This window comes from Thalassophryne amazonica, chromosome 4 (genome assembly GCF_902500255.1).
Source record: "Thalassophryne amazonica chromosome 4, fThaAma1.1, whole genome shotgun sequence".
NCBI lineage: Eukaryota > Metazoa > Chordata > Actinopteri > Batrachoidiformes > Batrachoididae > Thalassophryne > Thalassophryne amazonica.
In genome coordinates, this window is record NC_047106.1 from 10,949,473 (window position 1) to 10,970,755 (window position 21,283).

The 21,283-nt window shown below is 41.8% G+C and overlaps 1 protein-coding gene across 1 annotated transcript in view; it reads right to left on the minus strand.

Moving 5' to 3' along the window:
- The window catches only part of sorl1 (sortilin-related receptor, L(DLR class) A repeats containing), a 206,867-nt gene that overhangs the window by 105,330 nt on the left and 80,254 nt on the right, over positions 1 to 21,283 (minus strand). The window contains 1 exon segment of the mRNA XM_034169065.1: positions 18,669 to 18,849. Within this exon segment, the coding sequence (XP_034024956.1) occupies positions 18,669 to 18,849 (181 nt within the window).

The following is a 21,283-nucleotide window of genomic DNA, read 5'->3' on the forward strand; positions in this document are numbered from 1 at the left end:
TTGGGAGGTTTCACAACTGTGAGATCTCATCTTATCTCATCTCAACCACTTATCCAGGATCAGGTGAACCACCAAATAGTTTGAACCTAACCATAGCAACCATTCACTCATGGTGTAAAAATGTGCTTTTTAATACAGACATCACAATCACTTATGGACATAATTTTAATGAGCCTTAAGAAGCTTTATTAAGCTCATCACCAGAAAACAGCATAAAATTTCTAATTAACAGAAGAACTAGCTGATTATTATCTTTACAGTAGTCACAGAATCTTTTGTGCTCAATGACATACCGCGCTGCTGTCTTTATTAAAATAAAATCTCTCCAAATAAAATTTGAGCAGCAACAATAATATGATCCCATTTTTAATATAAAATGGCAGGAGCGAAACTATTTGCTTCATGCCTTGTAGCAGCAGGTGGAGATCAATGTTCTTATTGCTGAGGTCAAAAACTGCTGTTTTGTTCACACAGGTGACTTTTGCCGGTTTTGACCCCAAATATATAACTGCGCACTTATTAATACGAGGACATAATATGTGGATGAGGTTGCATGCTGTGACAGCAGTATTGCCTTCTAGTTGCAGTTTCATTGTTTTACCACCACATGCTATGTGTACACACAGTCAGAACTGCACACTGATTTACATGCCGTTCTAAATTGTAAATACAAGTTAGTAAATTAAACCCTTTAACCTTCTGAAGTGCATTTGCCTAACTTATGTTGTAATTTATATATTATTATAAAGATTTGGGGGTACAAATCAGTGTATATGAACAGTTGATAAATGAGGGATCTGGCAGCAACATGCAATTAAAAATGGGAAGGCATGGGAAGGAATGGGAAAAAATGGGAGGCTCTCAATTTACCAGTCAATTTACGCTCGTCTCTTCACCTGTGGTCATGAACTTTGAGTAATGACTGAAAGAATAAGATCGCAGATATAAGCGGCAGAAATGAGATTCCTCTGTCGGGTATCTGGGCTTACACTCCTGGACAGGGTGAGAATCTCGATTATTTGGGAGCTGCTACTTCTTCACACTGAAAGGAGCCAGATGAGGTAGTTTGGGCATCTGGTGAGGATTGTCCCTGGTCTTCTCCCTAAGGACGTCTTCTAGGCACATCCAACCGGGAGGGAAACCATGGGAAGGACCCAGGACACACAGAGAGCAGACTTTTAATGAGCCTTTCATTGGATTCAGGTGTGGGAGCAGGGAGACAACTAAGAGTGTCAGGAAGGTAGCTCTCGAGGACCGAACTTGGCCACCCCTGCTTTATAGACTTTTCTCAAACAGGCATTAACATTTCTCACTTTTCTCTCCTGCGGTAACCACTCTTTTTTTTCTTCTGGGCGAGAAGATTATAAATAGACACACACAGAACACAATGTGCATGCTCTCCCTTTGCTCACTGCCTCCGGGGGGTAGGGATGCGGGACCCGCAAAGAATCCAAGTCATGGCCACAGAGCTCTGCAGCTGCGGTATACCGAGACTCTGCAGCGCTGTGGATTTTTTTCGCAAGAAATCTATCCTTGCGGGCTGCCTCCGCATCAAAACAGCGAGCGTAGTCTCTGGACCTGTTGCCCACAGTTGGCGCAGCTCCACGCAGCAGAGAGGAGGGCGGTTGTCGTGAGTGGCCCGCTGCGGCGTTTACCGAGCCCACAGACTCAGTAAGTGCATCGGAGGCAGAGCAATTGCGGTGACTGGTGCCGCGGACCGGCCCCGCTGATAAGGACGCAGAACACAATGCGCTGTTTACCTCTGCTTCTGTGGTGTCCGGTGGGTTGCGCGCGCCGCATACAAGTAATGGCCGTACTCAAAAGACCAAGATTTCCTTGCGGATAGGACATGCGCAGAACACAAAATAATGTTCCTTTCTATGGGGATATCCCGATACGCGTTTATATGACCTGATATTCGGGTTAGAAAAGGAGTAACCCAGGGGTCTTATTTGGGTTTTAAAAAAATCAAATATGAGCAAATTCGGGTTTTTGCGGGTGTTTACATGGCCATGCGCAACTGGGTTATTGCTAATATTCCAGTCATGAAAGGGTTATTGGCTGCATGTAAATGTAAGTCAGTGCCTCTCTTCACCAGACAGCTCCACACAGAGAGGAGCAGCAGCTGCAATCAGCATTTTTTTCCTGTGGTCTTTTTTTTTTTTTTTTTTTTAAGCATGTAGTTTTTACTGCATTGTGTACACGGTATAAAAACAATCCTGCGTGATTTATACTTCGGAACAATGAAACACAGCAGAAATCATAAATTGGCATCGGGTAACGTTGTCTTGTGAGGGTGTGGCTTCCAGTCATGCTGAGTACCGTCCTGTTGCTCTGACTTGCGCTGAAACCACTTAATTCTGCATCGAGCAGAGGACTCAAAAAAATTAAACATGTTTTAATTTTGTTTTGCACCCTCGCGCTGTTGTGGTGCTGAGCTGCATCGTCTCGCACTGAGTTGCTTCCACGTGGCGTCATCATAACGACACACGGACACAACTGGGAGCAGCCCCGGTGTGAAAGGGGCTTTAGGACCTAACTGCGAATACCTGGCGGATAGCAAAATATTAGATAGCCGCCTCCATTCTCAACAATGTATCAATTTCCTCAGTGATTAGCAGGATTAAAATAACTTGTTAATTGGGCAGTAACATTAATTTGCAGGTCAAAATTCATTGAAGTCTAAGTATACTTGAAGCACCACCAGGATTCAAGCAAACAATCTTCAGTCTCAAAGTTCTGCAGTGTGACTGTGCCTTTAGATATTCACCAACCTGAATTGAAATTGCAAACTAGCCAAGCCTTCAAAAGGTTCCGAATAAAACACTGAATACTGATTACTTTTTTTTACCCTCATGTAATCTTTATATTTTCTTTTCCCTGTGACAGCTTTTTTTTTTGTAATCTGAGAAGGAATTCAGGAATTGATAAATGTGTGGAGGAAAGGGCAGGTTTTATCGCCATCCCTTTTTACATCGGCTAAGCCAGTTATCTTGTCTTGATTTCCTCGTTGAAAACCTCATTAGCATCATATTCCTCAGGATCCTATTGTTAGATAAACCTCTCCATTTCTAGCTCTTTAATTAGCCCGAGATGCTTGGCACTGCCAAAAGCACTTGTGATTTTCTATTAATCTAATCCTATTAGTGCCAAGCCAGACAGGGGAGGGAAGAAAGGAAATTGAGCCTCAAATATTGGAATCATTCATTTCATTTCAGGGAAAGAGGATGACAAAAAAAAATGGAGCATGTCATCCTGATGGCAGCAGCAGCAGCATTACACTTTGAATGTGTCCCAATTCTATCACAAACTCCACCACACGTCCACTTAACAGAATATGTTTTCATTTCATGATGCTTAAATCATGTTTTTAAGTATATTTTCTTTCGCAATTATCCACTGAGAAATCCACTCCAATTATCCATAATGCGTGGGTACTTCTGGGTGTTCATAGTCTTACAGCTTCAATCATTTCTGAACGTCCTTAAACAGGGTATTCCTAGTGAGTACGGCTTGAAATGTGTTTGATCACACTCCATCAGGGTAAAAATTTGAAGCCGAAGCAGCGTTTGGTGACGTTCTGACTGAGGGCAAGTTGCCAGGTCTGCACTTTATAAGACAGCCTGTTAGGAGGAAAGCTGGATTAAGCTTGTTTCGTCCCCCTTTTTTACACTTTTTGATCGTATAGAACAGTGTCCCGTGAATAGGAGGTTAAGAACATTTATATGCCCTCATTATTTCACACGAATGTTGTGTGCAATTTACTTTACAGTTTAACAATTTATTTAAGTGCAGGAAAATAATAATCTCACTGCACGTACATAAATAAAATAAAATAGCCAAATAACAAAATAAAACTGACTTTAAATAACATAAATTAAAAACTAAATAAAATATAAAGTCCAACTTAAATGGGTGCTACGGCTTCCTCCCCACATCCAAAAAGACACGCAGGATAAGTGGATTGAAAACTCGGAATTGTCCGTAGGTGTGTGTGTGTGGGTGTGAATGTTTTGTTTGTCTATATGTGGACCTGCAACACACTGGCGCCCTATCCAGGGTGAAACCCCGCCTCACGCTCTATGATAGGCTCCAGCCCGCTGCGACCCTCAGTTGGTATAAGTGGTAGAAGATGTGAGCGATCAACTTAAATGCTTGTTTAAAATAATGTGATTTGAGATGTTTCTTGTCTGTTAGTGCCTGAAGGAACAGAAGCCGTTTCCCCAAAAACAAACCTAGTCTGTAAAGACAGTTTACCCTCAACTGAAACTCTGGTTATTCTACTAAAACTTGGCTCCTGTGCAAAATTTACCAACGTCACTGTCAACGCCAAGTGAAGAGACAAATCTTGGGAGCGCTAATGTAACAATATATTTTGTAATATTATACCCACCTTACTAAGGTCTTGATTCTGATGACTGTATATGAGACTGTCACCTCATCGCTGACCCATCATAAGTGTATCCTAAGGAGATTGCGATGGCAAACTGTCTGTCGGACTCTGCCACACCCTCAGTTCCATGACACACACACAGTTGCTGCCAAATTGTCTTTGTTTTATTACCTGATGCCCTGCCTGGCTCTAGGTTTTTGCACTCACTGAAATGATAAAGTTAAAGAGATGGTTTCATATAAACAAATGTCATTAAATTTGTCAAAACCTAAATTAATGTATTTGGAAATTATAAAAGATATATAACTACAGTTAAATATACAAGGGGTAAACATAGAACGTGTCAAAGAAAATAAGTTTTTAATGGTGTCATTATTGATGAAAAATTCATTGGAAAAACTCATATTCAACATGTTCAAAAGAAGGTATTGCAGTATTAAAGCAAAGCATCTTCTTGATAGCAGAGCACTACATACTCTGTATTGTTCATTGATTTCACCCTACCTGACTTACTGTGCTGAAGTTTGGGGCAACAATCATAAAACTACAGTGCAACCATTATTCATTCTTCAACAAAGAACATTAAGGACAATTCATAATGCAGGTTATTGTGACCACACCATTGTTCATTAAATCTCAAATATTAAAACTTCACGATATGATTTGTTCAAGCACTGTTCAATTAATGTACAAAGTGAAAAAATAAACAAGTGCCCTTTATAATTCAAGAATTTTTTACTGAGAGAGAGAGAAAATATAATTTTCGGTGCTTGTATCATTTTAAAAATGCTGGCGCTCAGACGACCAGGAAACGGTTTCTGTGTCTCCATGTGTGGCCCTAGAATATGGAATAACCTGATGGAGAAAGTGAAACAATGTCCAAATATCAATCAGTTTTAAAAATCAATATAAAGACATGATGTTTTCAAGATATGTATCTGCTGAAGAAGGTTTGAATTTTGTGCGTTGCCAAATTGTAAATGTAAATTTGTAAATGTAATTTGTTTGCTAGCATTCGGATTGTGTTCATTAAGCTAAAGAGTTTGAAGTGGTTGAAACTGGGAGTGGGAATAGATGGGTTTTTTACTTCTCCCCACTCCTTTGGACTAGATAATTTTATTTTTGGTTAAAGGGGTAGGCGGTTAAAAGCTTTGCTTCTGCCTATACGCTAAACGCTGGGGTGATCGGGCCCTTCTCTGTGCTGGGCCCAAAACTTTGGAATAAATTGCCCCTGAAATGAGAATCATCTCTGACTTAGAGCTTTTTAAGTCCAGGCTCAAGACGTACACTCAACAAAAATATAAACGCAACACTTTTGGTTTTGCTCCCATTTTGTATGAGATGAACTCAAAGATCTAAAACTTTTTTCCACATACACAATATCACCATTTCCCTCAAATCTTGTTTCACAAACCAGTCTAAATCTGTGATAGCACTTCTCCTTTGCTGAGATAACCATCCCACCTCACAGGTGTGCCATATCAAGATGCTGATTAGACACCATGATTAGTGCAACATTGTGTGCCTTAGACTGCCCACAATAAAAGGCCACTCTGAAAGTTGCAGTTTTGTTTTATTGGGGGGGGATACCAGTCAGTATCTGGTGTGACCACCATTTGCCTCATGCAGTGCAACACATCTCCTTCGCATAGAGTTGATCAGGTTGTCAATGTGGCCTGTGGAATGTTGGTTCCACTCCCCTTCAATGGCTGTGCAAAGTTGCTGGATATTGGCAGGACCTGGTACACGCTGTCGTATACGCCAGTCCAGAGCATCCCAAACATGCTCTAGGGTGACATGTCCGGTGAGTATGCCGGCCATGCAAGAACTGGGACATTTTCAGCTTCCAAGAATTGTGTACAGATCCTTGCAACATGGGGCCGTGCATTATCCTGCTGCAACATGAGGTGATGTTCTTGGATGTATGGCACAACAATGGGCCTCAGGATCTCGTCACGGTATCTCTGTGCATTCAAATGCACCTGTGTTCTTCGTCCATAACAGATGCCTGCCCATACCATAACCCCACCGCCCACCATGGGCCACTCGATCCACAACATTGACATCAGAAAACCGCTCACCACACGACGCCACACATGCTGTCTGCCATCTGCACTGAACAGTGTGAACCGGGATTCATCCGTGAAGAGAACACCTCTCCAACGTGCCAAACACCAGCGAATGTGAGCATTTGCCCACTCAAGTCGGTTACGACAACGAACTGGAGTCAGGTCGAGACCCCGATGAGGACGACGAGCATGCAGATGAGCTTCCCTGAGACGGTTTCTGACAGTTTGTGCAGAAATTCTTTGGTTATGCAAACCGATTGTTTCAGCAGCTGTCCGAGTGGCTGGTCTCAGACGATCTTGGAGGTGAACATGCTGGATGTGGAGGTCCTGGGCTGGTGTGGTTACATGTGGTCTGCGGTTGTGAGGCTGGTTGGATGTACTGCCAAATTCTCTGAAACGCCTTTGGAGACGGCTTATGGTAGAGAGATGAACATTCAATACACGAGCAACAGCTCTGGTTGACATTCCTGCTGTCAGCATGCCAATTGCACACGCTCCCTCAAATCTTGCGACATCTGTGGCATTGTGCTGTGTGATAAAACTGCACCTTTCAGAGTGGCCTTTTATTGTGGGCAGTCTAAGGCACACCTGTGCACTAATCATGGTGTCTAATCAGCATCTTGATATGGCACACCTGTGAGGTAGGATGGATTATCTCAGCAAAGGAGAAGTGCTCACTATCACAGATTTAGACTGGTTTGTGAACAATATTTGAGGGAAATGGTGATATTGTGTAAGTGGAAAAAGTTTTAGATCTTTGAGTTCATCTCATACAAATGGGAGCAAAACCAAAGTGTTGCGTTTATATTTTGTTGAGTGTATTTGTTCAGCTGGCTTTTAACACTCAGTACGCATGATGGAGCTTTATTTTATGCTATAAATGTTTTTATGCATATTTTATTTAATTGTTTTTGTAATGGTTTTACTGTTGGATATTTGTTTACCATGTTTTGTTTTTAAATTTTGTAAAGCACTTATTGATTGATATAACCTTTCAGGCACAGGGATGCATTTTTAATCCATTTTCTTTCTTCGTTGTAAGTTTTTGTTGTTGTTTTGGACTGTGTGTGCTGAATAAATGTATTCATTCATTCATTCATTCACAGATACTTCCTGATGACAAATTCTGTTTAGTCTCAATAAATACCGAGTTCTCAGCTGTTTGTTACTGACCTCCACCTGTCCTGAGTCAATACTGTCGCCTTGACTATTTTCACTTTTCATATCAGATTATGTGTGTAAACCTAATTTTTCCTGAGTGCATCAATTAAAGTGATTACCTTCTGAACCTAAGCTTACCGAAAATGTAATAATTTGATTAAACTTTGATCTAATTGAGTAAACATTCATCTGTTTGATTAAACATCGATTAGCTTGATTAAATTTCAGTTTGTTTGATTAACATTGACTTGTTTGATTAAACATTGAGTCGTCTGATTAAACGCTGGCTGTTTGATTAAGCGCTGAATCGTTTGATTAATCATTGACTCATTTGATTAATTGTTGACTCATTAAGCGCTGAATCGTTTGATTAATCATTCACTCATTTGGTTAAGCGGTCATTCGTTTGATTAGCTGAAGTCAATGAACAGCATTCTGACATATGAGTCTTTATTGTCCAGATATGTGAGGCCTGGATAGAGGGTGGTCGCATTGGCATCCTCCGTCGAGCGACTGGACCAATATATGAACTGGAAGCGGTCCAGGGAGAGGGAGGAGCGCAGACTTGATGTGCTCCATGACGAGCTGTTCGGGCATCATGAGGATGGGCGTGAGCACAACTGGACAGTAGTCACTGAAGCTGGAGGGTGAGGACTTTGGAACCGGAATGATCGTGGTGGGCATGAGGCACATGGGGACATGACTCAGTGAGATGTTAAAGATATCTGTGAAGATATCTGCTAGTTCTCCTGCACAGTCCCTCAGAACATGCCCAGGTATGTTGTCAGGACCAGAAGCTCTGCTGAGTGTTCTTCTGACACTGTCTGTAGACAGTATAATCACCTGTTCGTCTGAAGGAGGGGGGACTTCTGCACAGGGGTGGTGATGGAGTGCCTCAAAACAAGCAAAGAACCAGTTCAGCTCATTCAGCAGAGAGGTGGAGCTGTCAGAGGTCTGTGGTGGGGGCTTGTAGTCTGTGACTGTCCGTAGCCCTTGCCACAGGCTGCGTGAATCTCTGCTGTCACTGGAGCGGTGGGCTGCCCTCCTGGAGTACTGACTCTTAGCCTCTCTGGTGCTGTGTGACAGGTTGGCCCTTGTTGTGTCTCCTGCTTTGAACACAGTGTTCCGAGCCTTCAGAAGCCTGTAGACCTCTCCTGTCAGCCACGGTTTCTGATTGGTGGAATAGTGACGTCTTGAGGGCCATTAAATCATCAATGCATTTGGTGATGTGTGATAAGCATTTGATTAATCCCTGAGACATTTCATTAAATGCTGATTTGTATGATTAATTGTTGGATCGTTTGATTAAACCCTGCTTCGTTTGATTAACGTCGACTCTGGTGTACACCTGTGAAGTTGGATATCCAACCTCAATTAACTGTCTCTGTTCTGTCTGAGTGAAAGCACATCGTGATTCATTTTCATGTGAACCAGTTTGAATCGTCAGACATTTATGTCAAGTTTTAACCGAAGACCAGAAGTAATCACACGTCACACCGCTTACAGCACCTATGACATCATTTCCTGCTACTCAGACTGTGCGACAAAGTAGATAATGCAATAACGTCCTGCATCAGTGTGCAGGAAGACGGTTTGTGAAAAAAACTGCAACAATTCCGCTTCTTTCTTCCAGGAGGTCAGAGTACGTGATAAATGGCACCATGTTCCTCTTTTCATGTCTCATTGCATTTGAAAATTTTCTCAGTTTCTATTTCAGGTCAAACCCAAACTTTTACCCAAGTCTTCTGTTACTTGGGGTTTTTTTTTTTTTTTTAGTTGTTCTTTTATAACAAAGCCAGAAACCTGATCGGGGCAGAGACAATAACGAGTATCATTACAGCCGTTGCAGTTTTACAGGGACAATCATGTCACCAGATCGAAAACACTCCATCCTGTTTCACAATCACATCAACTTTAGTCCAACAGGAACGTTTGCAGAGAAACAGTTTTGAAAAGAAAAATCTGCCTCTGACTCGTGCTTACAGCTGTCCTTTTGACTCAGTGAAACTCTGATGACTGATGAAACAACGTCTGTTCCCAGAGAGATAGTTTGATGGTCATAAGACCACAGACTGACGTGGGAATTTTCTTCTTCCATCTGAACACATTGTTTGGTATAAGATTGGTATAAAGTAACAATGACGTTAGATAAAAAGTACAACTCGGGTGAGGTACACGCTCACAGGTGTTTACAGTAAGGGTGACCTCAGCATCTGCAGACAGAGTGCTACCACATATTTTGGGTTTTTACCAATAATAAAGAGATTCAGGGCTGCAGTGGCACAGCGGGCATAGACAGACAGAGAACACTTTGGGGGTGTGTCCAAGTTTTAGCTGCTGCAGAGGGAGCAAAAGAGAGACGAAAAAAAAGTTTGGATTTGTCTGGTTCATTAGTCATGAGCCCGTTATAGTCCAAACAAAATATCAACCAATCAGAGTGTCATGTGTCATTCCCTTTAAAATGTAGTTCACCAAAATGCACAATGCTGTGGTAGGGCCCGTACCCCCGCAAAATTCTGGCTGAAGAGGGGGTGGGTTCAGGTTTGGGTTACACTGGATGCCCTTTGTGTAACGCAACAACCATTTACGTTTCACCACAAATAAAAAATAAATCACAAATAACTGCACCCGTTTTTAATGCCAGATGGTACCAGATCTGCTCCGCTTTGTGCGCAACTCTCATCCAGCAAACTCTCAAAGTGACGTTATTATCATGTGAGTACTACCAGTGCACACTGATGACATTATCCCAGTAAGACATGGAAGCGAAAGAGGAAACTGATGTGAAAAGTCACTATTTTGGGGGTCATGAATTTAATTTACTTTAGGGTGAGTGTTCATTTACCCAACTTTCATTAAAAAGAAGGACGACTTCCAATGTGCAGATGTGGCATTATATAATAAAATATGGCAGAAAATCTAAATAACAGGAATATGGACCAGGATGGATGCATTATCCCAGCTTCATCCAAAGAATCCCTCAGTGCCTATTTTTGAAAATCAAGCATATGTTTCAAAAGTTGCATGTGGAAAAATGCCTCCAATTTAACCTGTTGGTGGTGAAGAGCACTAGAGTTGCAAACATGAACCCCAGTGAAAAGAATCACAAGGCTGTCGCAGTAAGTGCAAGTATAATGTGATGACGTGAAATATGACAGGAAGATCGTCGTTGTTCCAAAATCCAGATCCTAACCTAATCATTTTGAAATAGTACGCTCATAAGATGTTAAATTTCAAACTGTATTTAGTATTTCTTACTCAGTGTTGGAGGATCATTACACAGTTTGAAAGTCCTGTAATATTCGGAAGGAATGTTGTGTTATTATTCCCGATGGAATTACACTGGAAGCATCAACTGTTTTTGAACAGCTGCTCTAAACATTTTTCCAACACTCTTACGTCCTGAATTTGGTATCAAAACTGTACTCAGAATTACTTAGGAGAGACAAACTCATATCGGCAAATCCTGAACTGTCACACAGTCCAGCCTGTGAGCACAGAATATTTTGGGTCCCAGAAACTAAAATACATAACAACCTGGTTTCTGCAGATGGAATGTGTCATTGAAAAGTGTTTTGTCAGAACAATGGAGATGAAACATCAGAAACACACTTCTATAGACACTCTGGGATGCTCAAGATTGAAGACCCAACAGCTGATCCAAAACTGAGCAAATGGGGGTAACAAGCAGTTGGAGTTTGTTGCCTGATGAGCATTCCCAGGGCGTGACCAGCTCGTGGTTACTTGGTCTTACGGTACACACTTTTTAATGATAAATTCCAAAGGACGGGAAAACTGAACACTGTTACTATGAGTTTTTCTTCCATGCTTGACTGCTTAACAGAACCAAAGTGTGCTTAATTTGTTTCAGTCCAACGTCTTTCAGTGAGCTTCCTGTATTGCGAGTTAGCATGCTAACATCTCCATAAGAAGACTTGTAAATCACTTCAGAGGTGTTATCTGGTTACAAAAGCAGTGTTTTTAGATTTAAAAGTGCTTATTTGTTGCTAACTTTTACAAAATATATGATGGAAAAAATGCCAAACATATTGCATTTATAGAGAAATAAGCTGTCAAAGCATTTTCCGCCACCTTGATTAATTTTGTTCATGCAAGCAATCATCACGCTGCCTTTTTACTTGGATTATCAGTCGCCGTGTCACGGCACTCAGCACTTGAATAAAATAGACTTCTAGTCTAGTTTGGCGATGTTGTCTCTTGTCACAGCAAAACGTCCACTCTGATTGAAAATTGATTGACTGTTGCAACCTTGCCACTATTGCTTGTCGCTAATCATAGACTCTTATCTGCTTCACATAACGGAATCCTGGAATATGCACCGGAACCAATGGATCCCAGGTTCGATACTGGATGGACTTGGATAACAGTTGTTGTCCATTCGGTTGCTCACGCTTTTGTTCGGGGTCACCACAGTGAATACAGCCAGATCCGCAGTGGTATTTGGCACAAGTTTTACACTGGGTGCCCTTCATGACACAACTCCAGTTTTACCTGGAGAAACACACACAGTCGCTGGCATTCCGAAGAGGTCTCCAATCCAAGTACTAACCAGATCCCGCGCTGCTTAGCTTCTGAGATCTGACGGGATCAGGCTTAAACGGAGCAGCTCAGCTACACAGACCTGGACAACAATGTTATTGTAATATTGTAACATTCATTTATTTCTTTAAATTGTTTGTTTTCTGCAGTAGTTTTAACATAATTTCAGTTTTCTGAAAATCAATACGGGATCAGCATCAGAACTCGGTTTGTAGAAAAAAGAATAAAGTTGTGATCCAGATGTGTTGTGGGTGACTGAGCTCTACCATCTGGAGTAAATTTTCAAAGCAGTTGAACCAACAGTTTCTGAGCGATGAGGGTGCGCATGCACATGCGCCTTCCAGCGGGACGAGGGTAATTACAGCAGGAGCGACTAATCTGCAGCTCTCCCTGCTGATTTTACACACAGACGCTGGATGAGCTCTTCATGTGATTAACTATCTCAAAATCAGATCAGACTCAAAACAGATGAGTCAAATCATTCGCAGCTGACCTCTCGAACAGGCCGCGATCGGCCGGCGCCGAAGGCAACAAGTGACGCCGAGGAAGGCAAAATCTGTCCGAGGCAACCTGTCAAAGATGCCGAAAGATGAGATCCAAATCTTATTCATCATCTGCTCTGCTGTCTGTTTGCCTGCATGACTGCTACTTCCACAACACACAGACACACACACATACACGATCAGCATCTGTGTGGTGATGAAGCAAAGTTGCCGTGGTGATTAAATCCATTTTAGAATCTTGGCAGAAAAGTAAAAACAGGTGGAAATACAGCGATTTCACACATCATAAAGCAGCACAATTTGCTCTTAATTTTTATTTTTAATCAAATTTCTAAATATGCAGTTGCACACTGGGAGTACCAGGATGAACTGAAGCTTGAGAAAAATGTTTTAATTAAGAAAAAAGGGTTTTAAAGGTTATGAGTGCAGACAGAAGTCCGTCTGAAATGTTCATTTAAGACAAAGTGATTTAATCAAAGAGGATGATTTTTCTGGTACTTTTTGAATTTACAGCAACATTGACTATTCATTCATTTTCTTTCCGCTTATTTGGGTCTGGTGTCATCATGGCAACAGACAAGCAGTCATTCTACACTTCCCTATTCTCAATCAAGTCCTCTAACTCATCCTAGGGAATCCCCAGACGAGGATGTTAAAACTATGAATATGTTAAAACTACTGCAGAAAACAAACATTTTAAAGAAATCAATGAATGTTACAATATTACAATAACATTGATGTCCAAGTCTGTGTAGCTGATCTGCTCCGTTTGAGCCTGATCCCGTCAGATCTCAGTGTGGGATCTGGTGAGTATTTGGATAGGAGACCTCTTTGGAATACCAGCGGCTGTGCGTGTTTCTCCAGGTAAAACTGGAGTTGTGTCAGGAAGGGCATCTGGTGTAAAACTTGTGCCAAATACCAATGCGGATCTGGCTGTATTGTAAAGTGTGAGCAACCGAATGGACAACAGCAACATTTGTTATCCAAGTCCATCCAATATCGAACCTGGGGCCTATTGGTTCCGGTGCATATTCCAGGATTCCATAGTGTGAAGCAAATAACAGTCTATGATTAGCTAAAAGCAACAGTGGCAAGGTTGCACACTCAATCAATTTTCAGAGTGGATGTTTGTCGTGTCGCCGTGGCAAAAGATGAAGCAGCTCATCCTACACTTCCCTATTTTTAGTCAAGTCCTCTAACTCATGCTAGGGAATCCCAAGGCGAGTCATTCCCAAGCACGCTAGAAGAAATATATAATCCCTCCAGCCTGTCCGGGTCTTCCTCAAGGCCTCCTGCCAGTTGGACGTGCCTTGGAAGTCCTCCCCAGGAAGATGGCCAGGGGCATCCTCACTGGATACTTAACCACTCCAGGAAGCTCCTTCTGATGCAAGTTATTTTATGCGCCTGTCTTCACCTGTGGCCATGAATTTTGAGTCACATCCTCATCTGAAATGGAACTTTTTAATTTGCAGTCTCTGATGAACAAGGCACTGCTGATTCAGGAGCAGACCCTAGATAAGCATCTGGATGTGCCTGACAGGAGGACCGCCAAATAGTTTCTCTGCAATTAATGAGGCATGTCCTGCTGGATACAACTTTTTTCAGAGAGACCAGAACTCTGGTCGTGGAGGTGGCTTAGCTGTATTTACAAAGATCACCTAGGACTTTCTCCTGTGACTCTCCCTGAGCTCTCCTCTTCTGAGTGCTTGGCTTTTACCTCCAAACCACCGCACTCCCAAATCTCATCCTTCCTTTCAGAGATGTCCGAGTTTATTACGACATTTTGCTCCTCAACCTCCAACACACTCATACTCGGGGATTACAACATCCATGTGGATACTCCTACCTGTCATCTAGCTGCTGAATTCCTTCAATTTGTAGACTGTTTGGCCTTGGAACAACATGTTAAACTCCCAACGCACGCCCATGGACACACCCTGGACTTAGTTATCACACACCTCTACCTGTTCAACATCTCTCTGTCTATGTGTCTATAATCAATCAATCTCTCAATCCGGTCATGTTCCTCCCATCTTGAAATCTGCCATTATCAAACCCCCTTCTTAAAAACCTACTCTTGATCCGCAAGATCTGGCAAGTTACAGACCCATTTCCCAATCTTCCCTTTCCGGCACCAAATTCTTGAAAAAAACTGTTTTGGTCCATATTCAAGATTATTTACATGAAACACTATTCTGGAAAATTCCAATCTGGTTTCCATAAAGCTCATAGCACAAAGACAGCACTGGTCCGGGTCACAAATGACCTGCTGGTCACTTCTGACCGTGGGTTTTCTTCTGTCCTCATTCTGCTTGACCTGTTGGCAGCCTTTGACACGGTGGATCCGTGCTATCCTGCTCCACTGACTACAGCACCTTGTAGGGCTCACTGGCACTGTCCTGGGCTGGTTTTGATCTTATCTATCGGAGAGATCGGAATTAGTCTCCATTGGGCGTGCCAGATCATTGAGCCATCCCTTCTCTTGTGGGGTGCCTCAGGGATCAGTCCTGGGACCCCTTCTATTTAATCTGTATATGGTGCCACTTGGACGTATCATCAGCACTTATGCGGTCTCATTCCATTCTCATTACTACGCTGACGATACTCAGTTGTACCTGAGGCTCGCTGTGCAGTGTGTCTGAGACCCCATCTGCTTTTGCTCCATCGCCATCACTCTGTTTCCTCTCCTTCTCTAGCTACCCCTCTTTCCACTCTCACAGCCTGTCTGGAGGAGATTAAGGCTTGGATGCAGCAAAATGTTCTCCATCTTAACAGTTCAAAACGCAATCCAAACTGGCACTGTCCATCAAATTCAACAACACAAAATCCTCACTATTGCTTTTTTCTGGTCAAAATATCGCTCTTTCCACTACAGTCCCCTCATTTTTGATCCACAACTCACCTTTGAATCCCATATAAAACATTTGTAAAGCCTCATTTTTTCACCGTTGTAATATAGCTAAACTTAGCACCACGATTCAGAAAAGCTCATCCACACCTTTGTCTCCTCCAAACTGGACACCTGCAACACACTTCTCATTGGGATTCCTGGCAAGAATATACAAGACTTCAGTATGTCCAGAACAGCGCCACCAGGATCCTGATGAGAGTGTGTAATAATGAGAACATCACTCCCATCCTCCGTTCACTTCACTGGCTTCCCATTTCTGCCAGATCACATACAAAATTTCACTGCTGACCTTTCAATGTCTACACACTAACACCCCATCATACCTCACAAAACTCCTCACCCATTACTGTCCGGCACGTTCTCTTTGCCCCTCTAACACCCACCTTCTTCTCACTCCTAGGACTCGATCCTGAACCATAGGAGACCATGCCTTCTTCCACGCAGCCACTCAACTGTGCAAGGGCGCAATTTAGAACTAGAAATTGGGGGGGACAAAGTGCGAGGCCCGCAGGTCCGAAGCCCATAGGCCGGGGGTCCGGGGTCGCTTTAGGCCCCCATAAGCCAACGGTTTCTAGATAAGCTCAGATGCATTCTGAGCATGCAGAACAGTAATTTTAATGTTTTGAGAAGACCATAAAGTGGACACCATTTGACTTATGCAATTTGAAACTGTGGATATAAGTACTTTATTCTGAGAATAGCCAGCACTGATTTTTAACAACATCCTGGTGTAAATAAGGTATCACCACATGTGTAGAACTCAAAAGAATGATAGGTTGAGTTTCATTTAAAAAAAACAACTGCAATGTGGTAAAATGTATTCATAAATATGAAAGAACAGGTTCTTAATAATTATTAACTATTGCATACTGTATTTTTTTTCCTCAAGATTTGTTATTGCATAAGTTTGAAAAAACAACAGATCATACGTTTAGGATAAATTACTATCATGAATTTAATTTTCGAAGTGGCACTAATGACAACACTCATACTGAACATAATTCGCTGTATAGACTGATTTTGGAGATCAAGCAATAATTGCTGATGGGCTTTCTGAGGGTCCCAGATAGCTTTTCTGATTTCCTTTTCTAACTTTCAGAACTTAGTAAATTAGCATATGGTCCATTGATACTTACGTGTAGACATGTCCAGCCCTCCACAAGTTTTCTTATACTCACTCGACTGGTAAGCACTGAAAGCTGAGATAGGCATGTCCCAACTTGTCCTCTGACACTCCAAAACGGAGGTGTTCCTTTGTCTCGCTTCATCAGCGAATCGGTCATGACGCACGAAGCCTCTGCGTGGCTTTCCATGACAAAGTCTCTTGTTAAAAGTGAAATCTGCCGGGAAATGGCTGATGTCCAGCTCTTGTGATGACCAGAGAAAGAGCACACGACGGTCTCGTATCCACAGAGCCATCAGCTTAGAAATGATCCAGTGGTTTGTGCCGCGATGTCGCAGCTCGGAGCGCGGTGCACCAACCGTGCTTAAAGGGGTCCTTAAAGCTGTAGTTAAAGTCCTTATTCTCTGTGAAGCCCGTAAAATTTTCACCAAAAGCCAGATAAATTTTACGAATGGTTTCCAGGTGCCAGTCTCTAACAGTTTCTGAAAAATTCTGATGGAAAAAAAAAGTCCTTTTCATTCCGCCATTTCCAGACAATGAAAATCCGACGAGGGGGGCGGGACCACTCCTTCCACAAGGCGTGCTCACAGGCGAATGACGTCACCGACAGGTGTGGAAAAACTCACGCATTCGCACGAGGGTTCAAGCATGTCTGACGTAAAAACATATGAATGAAATCCATATAGTTTAAAAAAAAAATAAAAGGACCGTACTTTATGGACAGACCTCGTATATGTCAGAAGGTGGGGTGGACATACCATATTCTGTCCCCCTGGTTGAAAAAGTGGGGAGGGGGGACATGTCCCCCCTATCCCCCACCATACTGCGCCCATGCAACTGTGGAATGTCCTGCCTCCTCATCTGAGGGCGCCACAGACCGTGGAATCTTTTAAAAAGGGCCTTAAAACTTTTCTGATTACCCAATGTTTTAATTTTTGAATTTTTGCTTCCCCCATTGTTTTAATGATGTTTTAATAATCTGCTTACTTTTGTTTGTTTTTATCAATCCTCCTTTTAATTGCTGTAGCACTTTGAGATTTTATTGCAAATGTAAAGTGCATTATAAATTAAATTTATTATTATTATTAATATTATTATTATTATCCCTCCCACCTTGGACACAAAACTCGTTTTACTTCTTACAGAAGTGTGTTTATTTTCTTATTGTTTATGCACCTTGTATGTGTGGACTTACTTGGCAATAAATTCAATTCTGATTCATAAATGAGCGCATGATGATTATCCTGCAGCTGCACTACGGCTTTCTGACATGAATCCGTAGTGCATCTGGGAGCAGATGGAAGTTTGGGGAGGTCCTCAAATTGAGGCACTTGTATGATGGATCACGCTGAAAGAAATGCACCACATGGCCTTGATGTTCCTCATCAGAGTCTCAATACAGAACTGCTTCTTTGACATAAAGACAGTCCAGCAGTACCCAAGGATCCTCTGAAAACACTGAGCACCATCTAGTCAACGCCTTACATCACTGGTTAGTGTCCAACTGAACAACCACACAGTTAGGACTAAAGTAATAAATATAGTTGTAGTACTTGAATCCAGTCAAAGCCTGGTCTTGGTCTCACTACCTCAAAAAAGTCTGTCTTGATTCAGTCTCAAACACAACAAAAGATCAAAGATCCTTTGGGACTTTGGAGTCCACAAGAACAAGTCAATTACAGACTCTTTGGATGGCAAGATCACAACCGAATTCAACTGGACACAAGTACTTGATAACCACTAATAATATTACTAAAATTACTATGTGGAAGAAAAATATTTAGCAGAATACATAATTTATCAGTTCAGCAAGTGCCTTTCTTTTAGCCTTAGGAAGCTTTGTGGATATGGGCCCAGATGTACAATTTAATTTAATCTTTATTTAACCAGGTTAGTTTCCAAGTGCCTTTGGAAGGTACAGTACTGTCACTGTCTAGACCTCTCTTACCTGTGTGGTGGTGGCGAACATGTACTTGTCTCTGAGCTGAAAGCTGTCGACGTGGTCCTTGATCACCCTGCGGTTCCGCTCGCTCTGGAAGAAATCGGTGCTGCTGATCACGGTGGAGACACCCTGAGGCTCGTGTCTCTGGACCAACACTGTGGTGGGCGGGTCGTAAGGCTCCACGCCCCTGAGATTGGTGGTGGTGGTGGTGGGGGGGGGGGGGGGGGGGGGTTAACAGAGGGGAGGAAGTTTAGAGAGAATGAATGCTAGTGGGTTTTTATGAGTAGTTTCCATAGATTTTCTGTGTCATTGAGTGTCTGCATGTCGACATTACAAAAGAGCACTATTAAATTATTTGTGGCTACAGCAGGAGTGTGGAAAGTCATCTTTATCTGAAAACTGTAACACCTGAAATCAGGTGTTACTATGACCATCAGGACTGTAAAGCTTCAAAATGTCCAAAATGGTTTGTTCCCCAAATTTAAAATAATAATAATAATAATAATAATAATAAACTAGCATAATATTTTGGCTTTTTGGATTATGTTTCTGGTACCTCGTGGATAAAAGGTTTGAATTCTTCAACCCATGCACATCCATATATATCACGATGGTCCTTTTGAGACGTATTTATTGTGCACTTTGCGCAAGAAAACCAAAGTCTGTTCTGCTTTCAATAACAACAACTTGTACAGACGCTTCTGAGCGTCACAAGTTCCACATATTTTTTTTTTAACTTGAATTCCTAAAAGTAATGGGAAGAGATTGTTTTCCCATTTTGTGGCAGGACCAGCCGGACTGGTGTATGTTAGGTTGAAAAGAGTCTGCTGAACTGAATGAAGACAGTTCTCTGCATCTTGTCGTCTGCCTTCCAAATCTGTGTCTCCTCCTCCGGAGTCTGAAGAGCCAAACAGAGGGAGCAGTGTCTCTGCTCAGCTGTCACATTCTTTAACAAAACCCCGCTGAACTGATGGACTCTGTCCGGCTAGAGAGAGCATGAAGAGCTAGTCAGAGGTCCCTGTCCAATCTTCTGCTGCTGCTGTATTTTTTGTCATTCAATTACATCACATTACTCAAAACATTCTTACCAGTGCTGCACAGTTCTGTGTAGTTAAATTACGAATACTATTTATCTTGATGTAAGATCTGCGGGTCTGTGAGGACAGACCCACAACCCTGTTCTTTTCCTCATAAGAATTCATTTTGGAGACTTTACGCACTGGATTACGCATCTATCCACGTGGCCAGGTATCCCACTGGGGGTCAACAAGGTGGCCTGGAGTTGCTCGTCTCTTAAGCATGGGTGCGCTTTCACCTGTTCCTCTCCCTGTCGTGGACGTGCAGCACTTAAAAGCACTTCTCCCCTTTCCCCCCCCCGCCAACACCGCGCCTGCTGGACTCTACACCACATTCTGGACAAATGTGTGAGGTTCAGATTGACAGGTTGAGATTAATGAGTGTAAATTTTTTCAGCAAGTAATCGACATAAGTACTACTTATGTATATTACTTACTAACAAAATGTGCACAGTATCACTTACATGTATGTTTCCAAGGCTAAATACTTGAATACTTTGTTCTGCGTTTACAAAGTTCAGTGCAATGTTTAGTCTTAATGTTTAGTGGTGGCACAAATCTGTTGATTTTTTTAAATAATGCTAGTGGTGTTTATTTATTTTATATTTATTTCTTGTCATATTTGGTGCCATTGTTAATGCAAAATTATTCATTTGCAGCTGTTTTCAAAACATTAATAAATGATTACTAAAATAATAACTCAATATTAATTTAATAGAGTACTGAGAAGTTATTTTGGAAATAAAGAAAACTGCACTGATAAATTCTGAATTATTGTTCATTTCGGGATATATATATATATATATATATATATATATATATATATATATATATATATACATTACTATATATTATATAAGGCAACTGTCATGATTTGGTGCTAGATAAATAAAATAACTTGAAAATGAATTAATCTCAATTTCAATTTATTTTAGTTTATCTATCGCCAAATTACAACAAAGTTGCCTCAAGACAATTAGAATTACTTAAGTAGAATTACTACTACTATTATTATTATTCTCAACAGCTGATTTTTTGGTATATAAGTAACACCTGGGTATTGTTGTGGGTTTTCCCTGGGTCTGTGTTTTGGTCCCACTTTGTGGTATGTCCTTTGTTTATGTACTGTTGATGTGTAGTTCTGTCTGTGTGCATTGGTTTGTATCCGTTGTATTCACTCCACTGTCCTTGTCGGTCATTTGTATTTGTCATCATTGTGGTCTGTCTCCTGTCAGTGTTTCCAGTCTGTTAGTCTTGGTCCTTGTCATCTGTTTTCTGTCCAGGGGCCTCACGTACAAAGCACGCATAAAAACCTGGCTTACACCCATCTCCACATCCACGTGCAGATGTATCAAAAGTGATATGAGCGTGGAAATGTGCAGCGCGTCACGCAAAAATCCTGGTTGGCGTACACACGTTTCTACAGCCATTATGCCACCTCCAACATGTATAGGTGACGCAGGGAGCTGTTAATAGTGTGAAAACAAGAAGTCGTCAGAGTGATGTGCACATCAGAGACACACTGATGAACATTTAACACACCTG